A 16,349-nucleotide genomic window follows, 5' to 3' on the forward strand; every position below is an offset into this window, starting at 1 on the left:
AGTGCACTGCGCATACGCAAAACATGGCGCCTCCTTATGCCATGATCCATCTTGTCCATAAGTCGCCATCCTAGAAGGCGTTGTTGCGTGCAAGAATGAGGCGATGACTTGAGTGGTGTGCTTTAATATGGGCGAAAGGGGCTTCTTGCGGGGTGTACGTGAGAAATGGGCACAGCATCACGTACTGTTACCCGGACCACTCGTACCCCGTCGACATCCCGAATCACTCCTGTCCTCGGAGAATACCTCCGGCTTCACACTTCACACTGAACAGTCCACGCGCCTGATATACACCGCTCTAGCCATGCCAGTCGCGAGTGCTCTCTTGCATCTGCCGGTATATAATACGGCTTTCCGCATGGCGGTCTGCCTCCTCTGTTCCTGTTATCTGCTCACTCTGCCATTTCTGTATTCGCCATGTCTGAGAAGAACTACAAAGAGGGCGACGATACTCCCGCCTACAAATCCACTACAGTTGACTCCTCGTCCCAGTCAAAATATACTGGCCATGTCACCGAAGTACCCGCCACCGCCTGGGGCCGGTTCGTCGACTCGTTCCGCCCAAGCGATGTCTATCTCGCCAATTCTCGTGAGGTAAATGTCGCGGGTTACGACATGGAAGCCGCTGCTAGGCGTACTGCCGAATCTCCCCTCGCTCGCCGTCTCAAGGGCCGTCACTTGCAGATGATCGCTATTGGTGGCTCCATCGGTACCGGTCTGTTTGTCAACTCTGGGTAAGTTGCTGATCATCTCCGAACTACCTCTGGCTTTCTTTCTAATTGAATATAGAAAAGCTCTCAACAGTGGCGGTCCCGCCGCGCTCCTGATCGCCTTTGGCATCATTGGTCTCATGTTGTTCACCGTTGTCCATGCCCTCGGCGAGCTCGCGGTCGTCTTCCCCGTCGCTGGATCGTTCTCGACCTTCTCGACCCGCTTCATCGACCCAGCCTGGGGTTTCGCCATGGGCTGGAATTACGCTATGCAGTGGCTCGTTGTTTTTCCTCTTGAACTCGTCGCAGCATCCATCACACTACAGTACTGGAACGTCAATGTAAACAATGCCGTCTGGATCGCCATTTTCTGGACCTTGATTGTGGTGATCAATTTCTTTGGTGCAAGGGGCTATGGTGAGGCCGAGTTTGTGTTCTCAATGATCAAGGTCATAGCCGTCATTGGCTTCATCATTCTAGGCGTTGTCCTCGTTTGTGGTGGCGGCCCAGTTGGTGGATATATTGGCGGCAAGTACTGGCACAACCCTGGCGCGTTCAGCTACGGCTTCAAGGGTGTCTGCTCTGTCTTCGTGACCGCCGCCTTTGCGTTCGCTGGCACAGAGCTGATCGGCCTTGCCGCCGCTGAGACCGCCAACCCACGCAAGACGCTCCCATCTGCTGTCAAGCAAGTCTTCTGGCGTATCACGCTCTTCTATATCATTGCACTCACGCTCGTTGGCCTCCTTGTCCCTTACGACAATGAACGTCTTCTCGGCGCGTCTTCGGTTGACGCCGCCGCTTCGCCATTCGTCATCGCGATTACGAACGCCGGCATCTCGGGCCTGCCTTCTGTTATGAATGTCGTCATTATGATCGCCGTCCTGTCTGTCGGCAACTCTTCCATCTACGGCTCCTCTCGTACACTTGCATGTCTCGCGGAAATGAACCAAGCCCCGAAGTTTCTCGGGTACATTGACAAAGCCGGTCGCCCGCTTGCCGGAGTAATCGTCACATCCCTCTTCGGCCTGCTTGCCTTTGTCGCCGCTTCTCCCAAAGAAGGCGACATCTTCAATTGGCTCCTCGCCCTCTCCGGTCTATCCTCTATCTTTACCTGGGGCTCTGTCTGTCTCGCACATATTCTCTTCCGTCGTGCATGGAAAGTCCAGGGCCACACTCTTGATGAACTCGCTTTCAAGTCTCACTCGGGCGTAATTGGCTCCTACCTCGGTCTCATTCTGAACATCCTCGTTTTGATCGCACAATTCTGGGTCGCAGTCTGGCCGATAGGCGGTACTCCCAACGCATCCGACTTCTTCCAAACCTACCTCGCCGCTCCCGTCGTTATCGCATTTTACATCTTTTACAAGGTTTGGAAGAGGACGCCGTTTGTCCGACCGTCTCAGGCGGACTTGGTGACCGGCCGACGAGAACTGGACATTCCTGCTTTGATCGAAGAGTTGAAGGCCGAAAGGGAGGAGTTGAAGCAACGGAATGTGCTTGTTCGGATTTACAAGTTCTGGTGTTAACGGGTTGTATATGGGTACCGGACTTTGGTTGTTTTGAATAAATAGTATTACTTATATTATTTTGTAGTAAAAGTTCGATTGTAACATATGAGGAGAATGGGTATAATGTCAGGAACTTGAATATAATAGACATCCAGTCATGTTCAAGACCAACAACGAGTTTTGTGCACAATCTCAACATAGAATTGGAGCCAGACGTTCGCAGCCGCATGACTAGGCTTTCGCAACTACATATTTCCCAGCTACGACGAAACAGAATCTCGATATTAGAGGTACTTGAGCAGCTAGTGAAACTGCATTGTGCATATGTATGGACCCTGTGTAATGAGTATATCACCTGCGAAATGTAACTTGGACGGGGTGTGTCCTGCACGATCGTTTTCCTCAAGTAGCAAGGTTTGTTCGATTCATTGCTCGTTTTGGATTTCCGATTGTTATACCCTCTTGGCTAGGCGCATAGACCATGTCTTGGATGATCAAAAAATTATGGAGAACGGGATGCGACTGTGGGGTTGACAAGAAATGTCCGCGGAGATATTTCGAGCTGCGATCGCGCTGCGGCGTGGTGATAAATCGGTATCAGCCACTACGGATTAGATATTGGCCCAGAGTGCCCGCACTGGGCTCTCACTTCCTGATTTCGGTATAGTATGGAATTTAACGGCAAGTTTGTCACTTAACTAAAACTAGACTGCTATTTGGACTGTGTTCGCTTTTCGGTGGATTGACAGTTATGTTTTGTCGCCCAGGAGTTGACAGTCGCACTCTTCGAGACAAAATTAAATAATATTGCCAAACCTGCCTCGCCGCTTTTTGGGGTTACTATTTCACTGTGATTTGGATTCGGACGAGTCGTGTGGTCGCCACCGTATCATCCAGCAAATGACATGCGCGAGGGGTATCACCGTATCAACGTGATTAAGCTTATCAATATCATATCATAAAAGCGTCACCATCGAACAGCTAGCCAAGCGATCTGTCGGAAATCCAAACTTTCTGTTAAAGGCGGTTGCGGCCTCTACCGACTTAGAGAGTCCTTGTTATTGTCATCTGATCGGGCGACGTCACATGCTATCATCAATCTATATCTCCTTGTCATATTCCTTATACTTTGGAAAACCCAGCTACAAGGACGAGCTCTTTTCAATTTCGCGATAGTTGCGCAATATCCATGAGTATAAGGTTGGTTCCAATTTCTCCTCGGCCGAGTATTCACATTTCCCTGTTCCGGACTCGCACTCCTGATACTAACTAGCCTCCGGATAACCACACAATACTTTACGCACTCAGATGATTTCTGAACCAAAAAAGTCTCTTGACGTTGGGTCCTGTTCGATAGGAACCGTTAGCCAGTCTGCCACAGGTCCACCGGCTTCGCCATGGGGCAGGTTTATCGATTCCTTCCGCCCGAACGAGGTCTATCTCGCCAACTCCGACTGCATATCCAACGCCAATGGCTACGACATGGAAGTCGCCGTCAAGCGCACGGCAAATTCGCAACTCGCGCGCCGTCTCAAGAGCCGTCATCTCCAGATGATCGCAATCGGAGGCTCAATCGGCACTGGGCTATTTGTCAACTCAGGCAAGGCGCTCAACGACGGCGGTCCCGCCGCGCTCTTAATCGCCTTTGGCATCATTGGTCTCATGTTGTACACCGTCGTCCACGCCCTCGGCGAACTCGCGGTCGTTTTCCCCGTCGCAGGATCGTTCTCGACATATTCTACCCGCTTCATTGACCCGGCATGGGGCTTCGCCATGGGTTGGAACTACGCCTTGCAGTGGCTCATCTGTTTTCCACTCGAACTTGTCGCGGCGTCCATCACGCTGCAGTACTGGCACGTGAGCATCAACAACGCGGTCTGGATCGCGGTCTTCTGGGTCGTGATAGTAGTTATCAATCTCTTCGGAGTCAAGGGCTACGGCGAAGCCGAGTTTATGTTTTCGCTTATTAAGGTCATTGCTGTTATTGGGTTTAGTATTCTCAGCATTGTGCTCGTTTGCGGTGGTGGTCCTGTGGGTGGCTATATAGGCGGCAAGTACTGGCACGATCCTGGAGCCTTCAACCATGGATTCAAGGGTCTCTGTTCTGTATTCGTTACTGCTGCTTTTGCGTTTTCTGGCACCGAACTCATTGGTCTTGCGGCTGCAGAGACAGTTAACCCACGCAAGACGCTTCCATCTGCTGTCAAGCAAGTCTTCTGGCGAATCACTCTTTTCTATATTGTTTCTCTGACACTCGTCGGCCTTCTTGTTCCCTACAACAACCTGCAGCTACTCGGTGCCAAGTCAGAGGTCGACGCCTCCGCCTCGCCGTTCGTCATCGCGATCGAGAACGCTGGCATCTCTGGCCTCCCATCTGTCATGAACGTCGTAATACTGATCGCTGTCCTGTCAGTCGGCAATTCTGCTGTGTACGGCTGCTCACGCACGCTGACCTCCCTCTCCGAAATGGGCCTCGCCCCCAAATTCCTCTCGTACATTGACAAAGGCGGTCGTCCGCTAGTGGCTATCATCGTGACCTCCAGCGTCGGCCTGCTCGCATTTATCTCTTCCTCACCCGCCGAAGGCGAGATCTTCAACTGGCTTCTCGCATTATCCGGCCTGTCGTCCATATTCACATGGAGCTCAGTATGCCTTGCCCACATCCTTTTCCGCCGCGCATGGAAAGTCCAGGGCCACACCATCCACGAACTCGAGTTCAAATCTCAACCAGGCGTAATTGGCTCCTACCTCGGCCTATTCCTCAACATCCTAGTCCTGATCTCTCAATTTTGGATTGCAATCGCACCACATACCGGCTCGACCAACGTCAAGGATTTCTTCCAATCTTATCTCGCGGTGCCCGTCGTCCTGTGTTTTTTCGCCGTGCATAAAATTGTGTGGAAGACAAAGTTTGTTAGACCTTCACTGGCGGATTTGGTTAGTGGACGGCGCGAGGTGGATTGTGCTACGCTTATCGAAGAATTACGGGCAGAGCGCCTGGCATTGAAACAATGTAGTTTCGCGTACAGAGTCTATAAGTTTTGGTGCTGAGTGGTAAGCATTCGAAACTTGGGAGCGACAAGACAACGCGATAAACAAGAATAAGACTTGTTTCCATCTCAAGCCCTCGCGCAGAGAGACTGCGCGATGCTAAAATGACGTTTAAAAGAGGAGGACTTATTAATGTGGTGTTGTTTCGCTATGAACGATTGTTGACTTTTTTCGGAATTAGGTTTAAAGTAGAAATATGGAGTATGTAATATTTTGTGACAATTGAACATGAAGGGGGATTATTTTGTTTTTCATCTGTATTTGACTTGCGGGTGTGGTTTCCAGACAGGACCAACTTTTATTCACCACATCATTCATCGCCTTTGTAAGTTCTTGTACACAGTATCGACAATATCGGCAAAGGAAATTTGTCCGTATCTGGCTTTAAGTACCATATTGGAGAGGATGATTGCAATTAGCTATCCAGAATTCTTCATGATTGGATCCTTATATTCGCGTGCCAGCGTTGAACTGGCAGCATTGTCTATTTACTGTCAAGCTTATCAACAAGCAAGCACTCACGCTCCTTTGATACCACGATATACCAGACACTGGTGCTGCATTATGTGTACATAGCTCTCGCACTCCATGGTTGCCGTCTAATAGTATATTGTGTATGTAAGGTTTTTGTTACAGTCCGGTTTGGATTGCTGTCAGGGGCATGACGTCAATGTAAGGGTCCCGTGCCAGCCAGCATCCTAATTCCAAAACAAATCCCACGCGTGTCTCTACCCAACACCAGCATCGTTCACTACAACAACACACCAGCAACCACAACCTGCCGATCGGGAGATGTTCACAACAACCCCGGTAGGCACTCGCAGGATTCGCACAAATCGGCGTCAGCCAGTAGTCCCACCTAACGTACCGTCTGCGCCACCAGGCCGTCGTCAAAGTCAACTGGAGCGCTCTACTGCTGCCGCGGCTGCTGCGGCATCGCTTTCTTCTTTCACAGAGCGCGGACGGCCTCTCGAGTACGAAAAGGAAACAGAGGAAACGGACGTGTTGGAGAGTATACCCGTTGCGCAAGAGAATATAATGACGTCGAGGGCGAGGGCGGTTCATCGCACACCTGAGCCAGAACAAGAGGTGCATGTGTATAGTACCCGATCTGCTACGCGGTCGACGAGGAAGACGAGACCGCTGAGCGAGCAGCACGAAAATGAAACGAATGAGCGGAAAAGGTCGTTACGGAGCTCTAGTATTGCTGGATCCATCGGTATGTTGAAGATGGTTTCGAAACTGGCAGAGCGTGCTAACGTGCAGCTTTGGGCAGACGAGTCGGATAAAGAGAGCCTTGTCGCGTCAGAGAACTCGAATGGAAGCAAATCAAGTTATTCTCGTCGATCACCGCGGCTTAGCTCAAGATATTCAGGTTCCGGTGGCTCCACACCACGACCATCACGGCAAGTTTCACCGGAAATAGACCCCAACTACAGTTTCCGCGAAGAAGAAGCTGCGTACGCGCGGATCGGAATAAATGCTTCCATAGACAACACTCTCATGCAAACCACACTAGACAGAGATCTCTCACAGGTCAATGAAGAGGACCAGCAAAGTGATCAGGACCTATTAGACGAGGAGTTGCCCGAGACAACCGGAGTCGGCGATCAGGTTCTTGTAATTGGGTCTTTATTAAAAGTTCAATTATTTACACTGCTGATGTATGCAAGAAACCTATTTGCTCCGGTCTTCTCAAAAAATGTCTTGCTATTCTCATTATTTATTGTACTCGCAGCTATCGGTGCCAATTTAGTCGCCGTATCTTTCAATTCTGGAACAGTAGTGGACAAACTTCAGTCCATTTTCCCGCCTTTTGATGTACCTCTAGGAGCACCAGAAACAAACGAAGAGGTTATTATTCGATTGTTAGATCTGGAAACAAAGCTTGCAAAGATCTCTTCTGCATCGCAGACTTTCAAGAACGATTATGTCCAGTATGTTAAGGCCCAAGAGGCTAAATTCAACGGCATACAGGATGCAGTCAAGTCCTCGTTGATGCAGCAAGTCGCCTCGTCGGACGAGTTTAAGCACCTTAAATCTGAGTCCTTAAGGTCGACTGCCGCGGCGCAAGAGTCCTACTCGGCGCTGAGCGCGGCATTTCGAAAATTTCAATCTCGTCATGAAGATGCCGAAGAAGCAGTAGGCAAATTAACGGAGCGTGTATATGCTATCGACAGCGACTTCAATAGCCGGTTGACGAGTCTTGACGCACAGGTTGTGAATATATTGTCATTGCTGACGGAGTGTAATACAGTCGTTGAATCAGTTAAAGAGCAGTTCAAGACGCTGGAAGGCAAAGTTGAATCCCACGACTCAAGGATTCAGTTCGTGAGTTCGAGCTTGATGGATCTTGAATCTAGAGTCGATGACGCGCTGTCTAGAATCGCATCCATAGTGCAGGAATCGGCAATAAATGCTGTTGACAAAATATTGCCGGAACGGCTGCCAGTGAGGTTTGAAGATGACGGATCTGTGTACATTACGCCAGAGTTTTGGAAGTATTTGCAAGCTGCATTTCCTACCAAAACAGAAGTGGAGGAATCTAAGTCGCAACTCGAGAAAATTCGCAACTTCTTTTCGAAGTCAGAGAAAAAAGAGGAGAACAGCATGTCTTGGGACGAATTTTTGATTAGGAACGAGGAGACGCTGAATCGTTACGTGAACTCTCATATTCAGGGTTATTACGACAATCTTGACGACAGGGATACGTTTGTGTCCAAAGAGTTTTTCTTGGACCTCCTCCGGCGAGAAATGGACCTCGTCAAAAATGAGTTTGTTCACAAACTTCGCAATTCTGAAGGCGAACTTGAAAGACTGGTTAAGGACTCAATTGCGAAGGCATCATTTGCAGGAAGTGTCAGTGGCAGCACCGGGTCGTCGTTGAATTTAACTCAGTCGGCAATTGATACGCTTATCGACGAGGCGCTGATGCGATTCCAGGACGGATTGGCTCGCAAACACGACTTCGCTGACTTCAAATCCGGCGCACGTTCAAATCCGTTCACGACATCTGCAAATTTTGATCCATATGGCGGTGGTTCTGGATCATGGAACGCGTTGTCATCGTTCTTGTCAAAAGATATTCCAACACCATCAGAAGCGCTCGATCCGGAAATCGCGTTAGGACGTTGCTGGGCGTTTCCTGGACAAGAGGGTACTTTGGGAATTCGTCTATCCGAGTGGATCTACGCCGATGAAATCGCCATCAATCATATACCAAAGAGTTTAGCAAGGGATGTGCGTAGTGCTCCCAAGGAGTTCGAATTTTGGGTGGAAGTGAACAATGACAAGGAGCGGTCGGAATTGTGTGATGCGATGGATGGAGTTTATTCTAGCCGACTAATTGACGTCAAAGAGGGCGGTGATCGCATTGAGATAAAGGCATCAAAGGGGCCAGAAACCGACATCGGCGCGAAGCGAAAGTTATGCATGGCCATGGACAAGTATATAATGGTCGGAAGGTTTACTTATGATATCCACGGACCTTTCCACCTGCAGTCGTTCAGATTCGCACGGCCAGCCGCTCGAGTGCTTAAAAGAGTCGCAATAAATAACGTGTTCTTCAGGTTCACACAAAATTGGGGTTCAGAGGCGTATACTTGTATTTACAAAACCCTTGTCTACGGTCAACCTGTTGACGGGGTTTATCGCGGTGAAGTCGACGATGGTTTGACAGGTACTAATCCCGAGTTGTGGGATGATGATCGAGGGCTTGGTGACGATATTCCTATATGATGGGGTACAGAATTGATGTCGACTAATGGAGTGTACGATAGAATTTGTAGCAGATGACTGGCAACAAGCAGTAACTGGTGTTTTTTTGTCATCCAATTATTGCAGGTTGTTTTGAGCCACTACCAGTGTTGGAAATGTACAGTTAGACTAAAGAAAAGAAAAGATTAATGTCGTCCAAAGTGATTGAGTCTAATGCGCAATATAAGAACTAATGAGAGATACCATTCGTGCACTATATACTACACACAACCCAGCAATCCTAATCCAGTCTACATCTTCTGTGTGCCATACCCATGAATATGCTCAGCAAATCGCCAACTCATATCCTTACATCTAACGTTCTGTTCAATCTTAACCTCGCCATCCGTCGTAACTGTAGCAACACTATACTTGTCCAAACTTCGCGCATCTCTGTAGAACAGAACTTTCATGCACTCATCAATAGCAGCTCGAGCCTGTTCTTCAGTAATCTTCTTCTCGTCGCCATCATCTGAAACGATCTTTCTAAGCAATGGAACGGCAAGGTACGCACCGAAACCGGTCGCGATGGTGGGCGATGAGTACGTGACACCCAGGAGATCAACGTAGCCAAGGAATGGCGATCCATCATCTTTCTTACCGGCAACAAGAATCGCGTTCCAAAGAGGATCAACCTTGCTGCGACGATTGTACATCACTCGAGAGAGATATTCGTAAATATGTGGTGCTCGGAGATTATGCCCGTCTTGCTCGTAGTTATCCTCAATTCTGCTCAAATGTTAGCCACATTGTATGGATAAAATAGATTCGTTACTCACATTAACCGTTCCAGGAGAAGCTCAATGTATTGCATATCTGACACGTCGCCGCTGATTCCAACAACGGTCTCCTTGCCGACCTTGATCAGGCGCTCCTGATCAGTAAACCTCGCCAGTGATCCATACGATGCTATTTACAAATCAGTACCATGCTTCTCACATCCAACGATTCACATTCAGTAAATATCGTCAACACTCACCTAAGTTATCGGCAGCGAGCATGACGCCCTTATTATATTTGATGGCGATAACGCTGGTACCGGTGATAGATGGCTGTTGCGTGTGAGTAGTTGGACCGGCGTTGTGGATTGCTGAGTTGTATGCGCCGTAGATATCCGACCGAGGTCGACCCCAGTTCTCTGGCATATGATCCATCGCAGATTATATAATTTAAACCGAAATAATGAATTAAGATGTCGGATTGCGTAGAAGTGAGAGGGCAGCGAAGGCCAGAAGAGCGCGGCGCTGACATATTGTAAAATTACCCTAACCGCGGTCATCATAGACACTGGCTCCCTGGTAGAAACCAACAAACGCATTTCCGAGATTGTACACTGTCCTACTCGGTCTTAGGTTTGATATTTTCTGAGGATATTTTATTTACTCATAGTTCTATGTACGCAACAGTACTCGTTTACAAACGCTAATAAATGCTTACTTAAATCTCTTGATGAGGAATTGAATACATTCGTAGTTAGCGAGCACATGTCCTAATTATGTCTGCTGTCCTTCCACATTCTCCTCCGCCTTCGCTTCGGTCTTCTCGTCAGTCTTCTCCTCCTCCGCTGGCATTTCAGCGGGTGCGTCATTCTTCCCTTCTTTCGTCTTGACCTTTTTGACTACTTTTGCCTTCTTTTTCTTTTTCTTGACGACAATGTGAGTAGCCCTGACTTCCTCTTCAGCAGCCTTAGCTGCCTTCTTCCGCGCTTCCAAAATCTCGGCCTTGAATTTCTCGACCTCCTGTCTATCAGCCTCATCTTCATCGGGGCTATCTAAATCATAGTTTTCCAATCCACGAGCATCGACACGTAAAATGCTCTTTTTGTGAGACGCAGCACGGGCCGAACTTCTTCGCTGTGCGACTTCATCTGGTTGAACACTAGTTGCAGCATTTTCGTCGCCAAATGTCTCCTCCGTGGCAATCTCAATATGTGCCGGCTGAGTACGATGTCGCTTAGACTTCTTTTTCGTCACCGGCGCAGCGATAGATGCGATCTCAAGCTTCATGATCGGGATAGAATCGATGTCAAGCTTCTCATTCTTCATTGGATCATCGGGACCAGAGAGCTCTGATGATGACGAATCCTGTCGCTGCTTGCGAGATTTCGAAGCAAATTTGTCGGACTCCAAAATGTAAAATGGATCTTCGGCTTGACGCCGCCGTCGCTCCTGCCGACGGCGCTCCATGTCTTCCTCGTCTTCAGACTCCGATGAGGCACCGTCTCGAGTTGACTTTGATTTATTGCTTTTGGCTTTAACAGTGGTACTCGCTGCGGCGGAATTAATATTCTTGCCAGAATTCAACTGTTGCTGCTTGATAATCTGCTCTCTCAATAGCGCTTCCTCCTCGTCTTCGGACTCCGAATACACGACCGGCGCATTAAACTCCTCATCCAAATCAAGACCTTCTGGAACTGGAATCCGCTTTTGCGCCTTAGCCGAGACGGGATTGAGTTCCCATAGATTGAACATTGATGGCATTGCCTGGGAAATCAAGGCTGGTGGCGTCAAATCCGAATCATCGTCTGGCCGCTCCTTGATAGCCAACGCAATCAATCTTAACAGCTCCAAAAACTCAACGGACCGTTCCTGTACTTCAATGTCCATAGAGGTGGAGTACTTTTCAAGGTATGCCACGATATTCTCAGTCAGTTGAAGTATCTCTTGTGCGCGCGAGTGGGTCCATGGAATACGATCTGTTCCGGCATATTGGCTGTAGATCTTCGGAATTGCCTGAATATACACAGCTTCCGTATCATCGGATAGGGTTTGCGGCTCAATCTTAATCATTGCGTCAAGGATAATTTCTGGGTTGTCCAGGTAAATCGCGTATTCACCAGCAATCCATCCGGCGTATTTAAGGACTTCAGGGTTTTTAATCATGACATCCTTGTCCGTAACCATTCGTGCTGAAGCGCCAACAGCGTAATCGCGGACTGAACGAACGCGAACAGCAACGTTTTGAAGCTCCACGCCGATTTCTGCCCCAATATCCTTTACACCTTCTGTGATCTTGACAAGATCAACAAGAACAGCCACGTACCATTCAAAATTTGTTACATTGGCGTATGTATTGTTGGAACACATGTCTAGAATGCGACGAACGACTTCAACTCGGTAATGTTCGGGCAATACTTGGTCTCGTGACTGCGGAATTAATTGCAACATCAACCTCTTGACAACTTCGAAGAGAGTGTCCGTGTTGACGAGGTATACCACAAGCTCGACGGCGCGCTCACGAATGGACAAATCTGGATCATCCATGCAGTCCATGATGACATCAGCATTTTGAGCGACGAGAAGTGGGTGTGTAAGAACAATCTTGTTATATGCCAATAAACCGACGAACTTGAGATTCTGATCCGTCTCTTCAAAAAATATACGAAGTTTGCCGACGCACATTGTAGCCAGCTGTTCGTCTTCTTTGCTGAGCATACCACCGGACACGATGCAATTGATACATTCATATAAAAGAGACATCGCAGTGGTTGTCTGTATGATGTTTGTAATTGGCGGGATGAGCTTTGTTTTTAGTCGCGGTTCAATTGGCGCCAGAGATGCAAACTACCATGGTAAGATCAGCAATCCACGTCTGTCTACATCATTATCGGGCTTACCAGTTTGATAATCTTGATCAGCATCCAATTGTTTGAGGATGTAGTAAGAATGTTGAATAATTGAGGTGCAAGTGGAAGATAGTTCTTGGGGTGCTTCTTTGCAAGCTCACAGATGACATTAACAGTGGCTGAAACGACCGATATCTCGGGATCTTCAAGTTTCTCACGTAGTCTTGGAAATGACGTCCGCAATGCTTCGGGGAATTGCAGAAAGATCTTGTACATAACCAAGACTGCTTTCTTCCGCACGTAAGGCTTTGAGTGATTCATCATCTTTAGAAGGTCTTCGGCCAGGTCGCGTGCTAGACTCGGTGAGACAATGTTTGAGAGTCCACTAATTGCCATGGCGACATCAAGATGGTTAGAGGACGCCAGATCCTGCATCCACCAGTCAATATTTTTCGTTAAATCGAACTCCATATTCTTACCTTCTTCAACATATTCGTAGCAAGCATCAAAACATCAGTATCCGCTCCAAAACTCTGCATGGCAGCCAAATAGCCAATTCTCTTCTGCGCGAATTTTGACGACGACATGACCTCAAGTACATTAAACGATGCCCAAGTCATATCGTGTCCAAACATCTGCAGATATGCCAGTTTCAAGACCCCCATGGTCTTGACATCCATGTCCTGTGAGAGCACCTCTTGCCGACATTCTGATATCGCGCTTCGGATATATTTGTCCGTTGCCTCCTCATCCTTGCAGGAACGGATGCCACGTATTAAGTCGTGCAGAGACTTCTTAAACCTATAATCCCATTAGTATCCGTACATCCCTGTCAGCAGTAGTAGTTCATAGAACAATTCTCCATTGAGGAAAACAAGGAAAGCAGTTGGCCCAGCTAACAAAAATACTCACAATGGCGTCTTCTTTACTCGCGTCGACATGATTCCTAATGATTTCTAAATGCGTCTGCCCAAAAAAGGCCACGGACTATTGCCGATACCAATTGCAACTATAAAAATGCAAACAACGATATACCAAACTAAACAATAAAAATATGCTCGGTCAAAAGAGTCACGGAGTAACAACCCCGTCGAGTGTGCGAAGGAAGATAAGCTGTTGCGTCTCTTCTGAAGCTCGGACAGCGGTTTGGTTCTGCGGCCAATGCTGGTGTGGTCTTAAAGTTTGCTGCGGCTAGGCGTAGATACCTAACAATCGCGACACTTGCGCTATCAACCGCACCACAAATCGACGTCAACGGTTGTAATTCCACCGAATTGGCTTTTGAACTGAGGATAATATCTTTCGGGACCATCGTCTTTTCAAACTGATCACCCCAGAAGTGTCTTCCTGGAGACCTGTCGTGTCGTCAATTCCTCAGGTGCATCCAAGTCTATTCTGGAGACACACTCGGATGGCTTCCGATCGAGAATGTGTGGCAGTTCGTAAGAGGCCAGGCACGTGTTTGTAGTTAGGTTGCGAACCAGCAAATTTATCGCTGCACATTAATGCTTTTAGACAGTGAATCCTCAGGTCTCCGAATTTGCGATTAGATATTGGCTTTGCACAAAATGACATTGGACTTCCACAGTTGCAAACTCCAGCATAAGATGTTTAGCTGCGCAATGTAACTAGATCAATACAACATTTTATATAACGCACACAACGCTTTACTGAAACAGGCTTAAACAAATCAATGTAACATAAATTGCTGCTAATAATAAAAATATAGAATGGAACACTATAGAACGAAACAATAATGACTGTAACTATATAAAACCGGACCAATTAGTGGTATTTTATGCTTTATGAACGCTTACGGAGGTTTGTGCTCAACCATTCCAAACCTAATTACAGTTAAACTAATATTTTCCAAATTCCATCGATAAACCTACCTTCGTATAAACCATCACCGCTAGTAGCACAAGTGGCCTGGATGTACCACGCTCGTTGTCTAAGGGAGTGGAGGCCAAGCTTCTCTGTGATCTCTGCAGCGTTCATGGCGTTCGGCAGATCCTGCTTGTTGGCAAAGACCAAAAGAAGAGCATCTCGGAGCTCATCCTCGTTAAGCATTCTCTGGAGCTCCTCACGGGCCTCAGACATTCGTTCTCTATCGTTACTGTCGACAACGAAAATGATACCCTGAGTGTTCTGAAAGTAATGGCGCCAGAGTGGACGAATTTTGTCCTGTCCACCGACATCCCAAACTGTGAATGAAATATTCTTGTACTCAACGGTCTCGACGTTGAAACCGATTGTAGGAATCGTGGTGACAATCTCACCCAACTTCAATTTGTACAGAATAGTGCTGCATCAATTGTTAAAATCCGCGATTGAATATGTAATAAATCAATTATACACTCACGTTTTGCCTTAGTGACAAACGGCGCAAAGAGCGCATCACATGTCAGCATCCACAGTAATAATCTTACCGCCCCACATGACCACCGTAATTCAACACCAATCACACCGCAATTCATCTTGATATGATCAATTGCGTAAATAAATATTTAAATATTTGCGATAATATAGTATGATGTGGTGATGAATTGGAATGTCAAGCTGTATAAGCCGGGCGTGCAGCCTCGTGCCTCGGGGGGAATTAATCAGAAAACAACTCACCGGCAGCATCAAGACCGACCATCAGTATCCTCATCTCCTACAAACACATGTAATGTGAGCAATTGAATCCGGAAGGTTACATAATGGATCGATGCACGTACCTTTCGGCCAAAAAGACCCTGGAGAAGCTTAGAAATAGACAAACCCATGCTGCAATCTAAAATTGGTCGTACGCGGTACGTCGTGTTCGACGCCAGCGTACCACAATGTTAGCAATCGAGCAATCGAAGCAAATCAAGACAAGCGCAATTCAAAATGGATAAATGGATGCTAAGGGAGGTTGATGGACCCGATGGTGGATGGATGATTATAGTAAAGTAAACAGCTGGCAGATTACCGGCAGTCACTAAATATGGTATCGCCATCACTGCCACCGACGGACTAACAACAAAAACAGAAAGTACGTACAATTGGCCTGAGTCGCTAGATAGAAACGAAAGATAGGATTCGGGGCCGAACGAGGGCAGCGTGTACCGACTAGGAAGGTGATTGGATTGGGGGGAGGAAGAACGAGCGCTGTAGAAGAAAAAGACAACGGTGGCAGCAGCGGGTATAGCTTGCTAGCAGCAACAGGAAGGGGGCGCGTGGACGGGCGGTTGCTCAAACCTACCTCCCTTGACTCCGGTGTCTACCATCAGCACTTTACTGCGGATCTCAAAGTGGTCATTGTCTAATCATAGACACCTATCTCTCGGCGACACCATTTGTCGTATATCGTGATCACAAACTCACACTTTGTGTTTGGTAGCCGGTCGGATCACAAGCCACCTCAGTTAAAAAAAAAAAAAATCTCGACTCTTAGTGTGTACTCTTTCGTGGGTTTTCGTTTATGCGAATCTATGGTCACTTTTTTATAAAGAAAAGGGGACTCATAGATGTTTGTTGACTAAAAGGTAAGCATTGGTTTGATGCATAATATATCGTGTGCTATGCCTGGAATGGATGTATGATGAAACTTTTCATTCGCCTGAGGAAATAATTTCAATGAGTTAGGCAAATATCCTCTAAGAAGCTCTGAACTATCCTTGCGTACAATAGACACGCATTTAACATGATGTGGTATTTATTAAGTTGTTGCTAATGGTTTCGCAAGGACTCGAGGATTTTAACGAAGATCATTTTCGGTATCCGCGCAAGAAC

The 16,349-nt window shown here is 47.5% G+C and overlaps 6 protein-coding genes across 6 annotated transcripts; 3 read left to right on the forward strand and 3 right to left on the reverse strand.

Annotated features, from left to right (window-relative positions):
• Positions 1-417: 417 nt before the first annotated feature.
• Positions 418-2,236, forward strand: V1513DRAFT_431949 (amino acid permease-domain-containing protein; the record flags this gene model as incomplete). Its single annotated transcript, XM_066896390.1, has 2 exons — positions 418-734; positions 790-2,236. The coding sequence occupies 2 exons, from the start codon at positions 418-420 to the stop codon at positions 2,234-2,236; spliced, it is 1,764 nt and encodes a 587-aa protein (XP_066753119.1).
• A 903-nt stretch (positions 2,237-3,139) lies between these two features.
• Positions 3,140-5,383, forward strand: V1513DRAFT_85497 (amino acid permease-domain-containing protein). Its single transcript, XM_066900626.1, has one exon. The coding sequence runs from the start codon at positions 3,527-3,529 to the stop codon at positions 5,267-5,269; it is 1,743 nt and encodes a 580-aa protein (XP_066753120.1). The 5' UTR covers positions 3,140-3,526; the 3' UTR covers positions 5,270-5,383.
• Positions 5,384-6,007: 624 nt separating this feature from the next.
• On the forward strand, positions 6,008-9,225 carry V1513DRAFT_446110 (uncharacterized protein). Its single transcript, XM_066898213.1, has 2 exons — positions 6,008-6,488; positions 6,546-9,225. The coding sequence occupies exons 1-2, from the start codon at positions 6,062-6,064 to the stop codon at positions 9,005-9,007; spliced, it is 2,889 nt and encodes a 962-aa protein (XP_066753121.1). The 5' UTR covers positions 6,008-6,061; the 3' UTR covers positions 9,008-9,225.
• On the reverse strand, positions 9,208-10,231 carry V1513DRAFT_479595 (nucleophile aminohydrolase). The gene is made up of 3 exons (XM_066900308.1): positions 10,005-10,231; positions 9,805-9,934; positions 9,208-9,754 (listed from the first exon to the last, which is right to left on the reverse strand). Exons 1-3 carry the CDS (start codon positions 10,177-10,179, stop codon positions 9,277-9,279), a joined length of 783 nt encoding a protein of 260 aa, XP_066753122.1. The 5' UTR covers positions 10,180-10,231; the 3' UTR covers positions 9,208-9,276.
• A 158-nt stretch (positions 10,232-10,389) lies between these two features.
• On the reverse strand, positions 10,390-13,725 carry V1513DRAFT_464795 (adaptin N terminal region-domain-containing protein). Its single transcript, XM_066900011.1, has 4 exons — positions 13,503-13,725; positions 13,070-13,391; positions 12,642-13,019; positions 10,390-12,588 (listed from the first exon to the last, which is right to left on the reverse strand). Exons 1-4 carry the CDS (start codon positions 13,529-13,531, stop codon positions 10,519-10,521), a joined length of 2,799 nt encoding a protein of 932 aa, XP_066753123.1. The 5' UTR covers positions 13,532-13,725; the 3' UTR covers positions 10,390-10,518.
• Positions 13,726-14,103: 378 nt separating this feature from the next.
• On the reverse strand, positions 14,104-15,747 carry V1513DRAFT_446123 (ADP-ribosylation factor family-domain-containing protein). The gene is made up of 6 exons (XM_066898214.1): positions 15,618-15,747; positions 15,311-15,366; positions 15,210-15,246; positions 14,953-14,959; positions 14,483-14,895; positions 14,104-14,434 (listed from the first exon to the last, which is right to left on the reverse strand). The coding sequence occupies exons 2-6, from the start codon at positions 15,356-15,358 to the stop codon at positions 14,394-14,396; spliced, it is 546 nt and encodes a 181-aa protein (XP_066753124.1). The 5' UTR covers positions 15,359-15,366; positions 15,618-15,747; the 3' UTR covers positions 14,104-14,393.
• Positions 15,748-16,349: the final 602 nt, after the last annotated feature.

Source organism: Lipomyces chichibuensis (assembly GCF_038497645.1).
Source record: "Lipomyces chichibuensis strain CBS 12929 unplaced genomic scaffold V1513scaffold_19, whole genome shotgun sequence".
In the NCBI taxonomy this organism is placed as follows: Eukaryota; Fungi; Ascomycota; class Lipomycetes; order Lipomycetales; family Lipomycetaceae; genus Lipomyces; species Lipomyces chichibuensis.

What these genes read in the sequence shown, in the direction of transcription:
- V1513DRAFT_446123 (XM_066898214.1), bottom strand. Translation starts at nt 15,358, where the DNA reads ATGGGTTTGTCTATTTCTAAGCTTCTCCAGGGTCTTTTTGGCCGAAAG. An exon ending in AGGGTCTTTTTGGCCGAAAG is followed by an intron (nt 15,247 to 15,310) that starts GTACGTGCATCG and finishes ATGTGTTTGTAG; the next exon opens with GAGATGAGGATACTGATGGT. An exon ending in CGGTGATGGTTTATACGAAG is followed by an intron (nt 14,435 to 14,482) that starts GTAGGTTTATCG and finishes AACTGTAATTAG; the next exon opens with GTTTGGAATGGTTGAGCACA.
- V1513DRAFT_464795 (XM_066900011.1), bottom strand. Translation starts at nt 13,531, where the DNA reads ATGTCGACGCGAGTAAAGAAGACGCCATT. An exon ending in CGAGTAAAGAAGACGCCATT is followed by an intron (nt 13,392 to 13,502) that starts GTGAGTATTTTT and finishes ATGGGATTATAG; the next exon opens with GTTTAAGAAGTCTCTGCACG. An exon ending in TGATCAAGATTATCAAACTG is followed by an intron (nt 12,589 to 12,641) that starts GTAAGCCCGATA and finishes TTACCATGGTAG; the next exon opens with TTTGCATCTCTGGCGCCAAT.
- V1513DRAFT_446110 (XM_066898213.1), top strand. Translation starts at nt 6,062, where the DNA reads ATGTTCACAACAACCCCGGTAGGCACTCGCAGGATTCGCACAAATCGG. An exon ending in TAGTATTGCTGGATCCATCG is followed by an intron (nt 6,489 to 6,545) that starts GTATGTTGAAGA and finishes AGCTTTGGGCAG; the next exon opens with ACGAGTCGGATAAAGAGAGC.
- V1513DRAFT_85497 (XM_066900626.1), top strand. Translation starts at nt 3,527, where the DNA reads ATGATTTCTGAACCAAAAAAGTCTCTTGACGTTGGGTCCTGTTCGATA.
- V1513DRAFT_479595 (XM_066900308.1), bottom strand. Translation starts at nt 10,179, where the DNA reads ATGGATCATATGCCAGAGAACTGGGGTCGACCTCGGTCGGATATCTAC. An exon ending in GCTCGCTGCCGATAACTTAG is followed by an intron (nt 9,935 to 10,004) that starts GTGAGTGTTGAC and finishes ATTTGTAAATAG; the next exon opens with CATCGTATGGATCACTGGCG. An exon ending in CTTCTCCTGGAACGGTTAAT is followed by an intron (nt 9,755 to 9,804) that starts GTGAGTAACGAA and finishes ACATTTGAGCAG; the next exon opens with AATTGAGGATAACTACGAGC.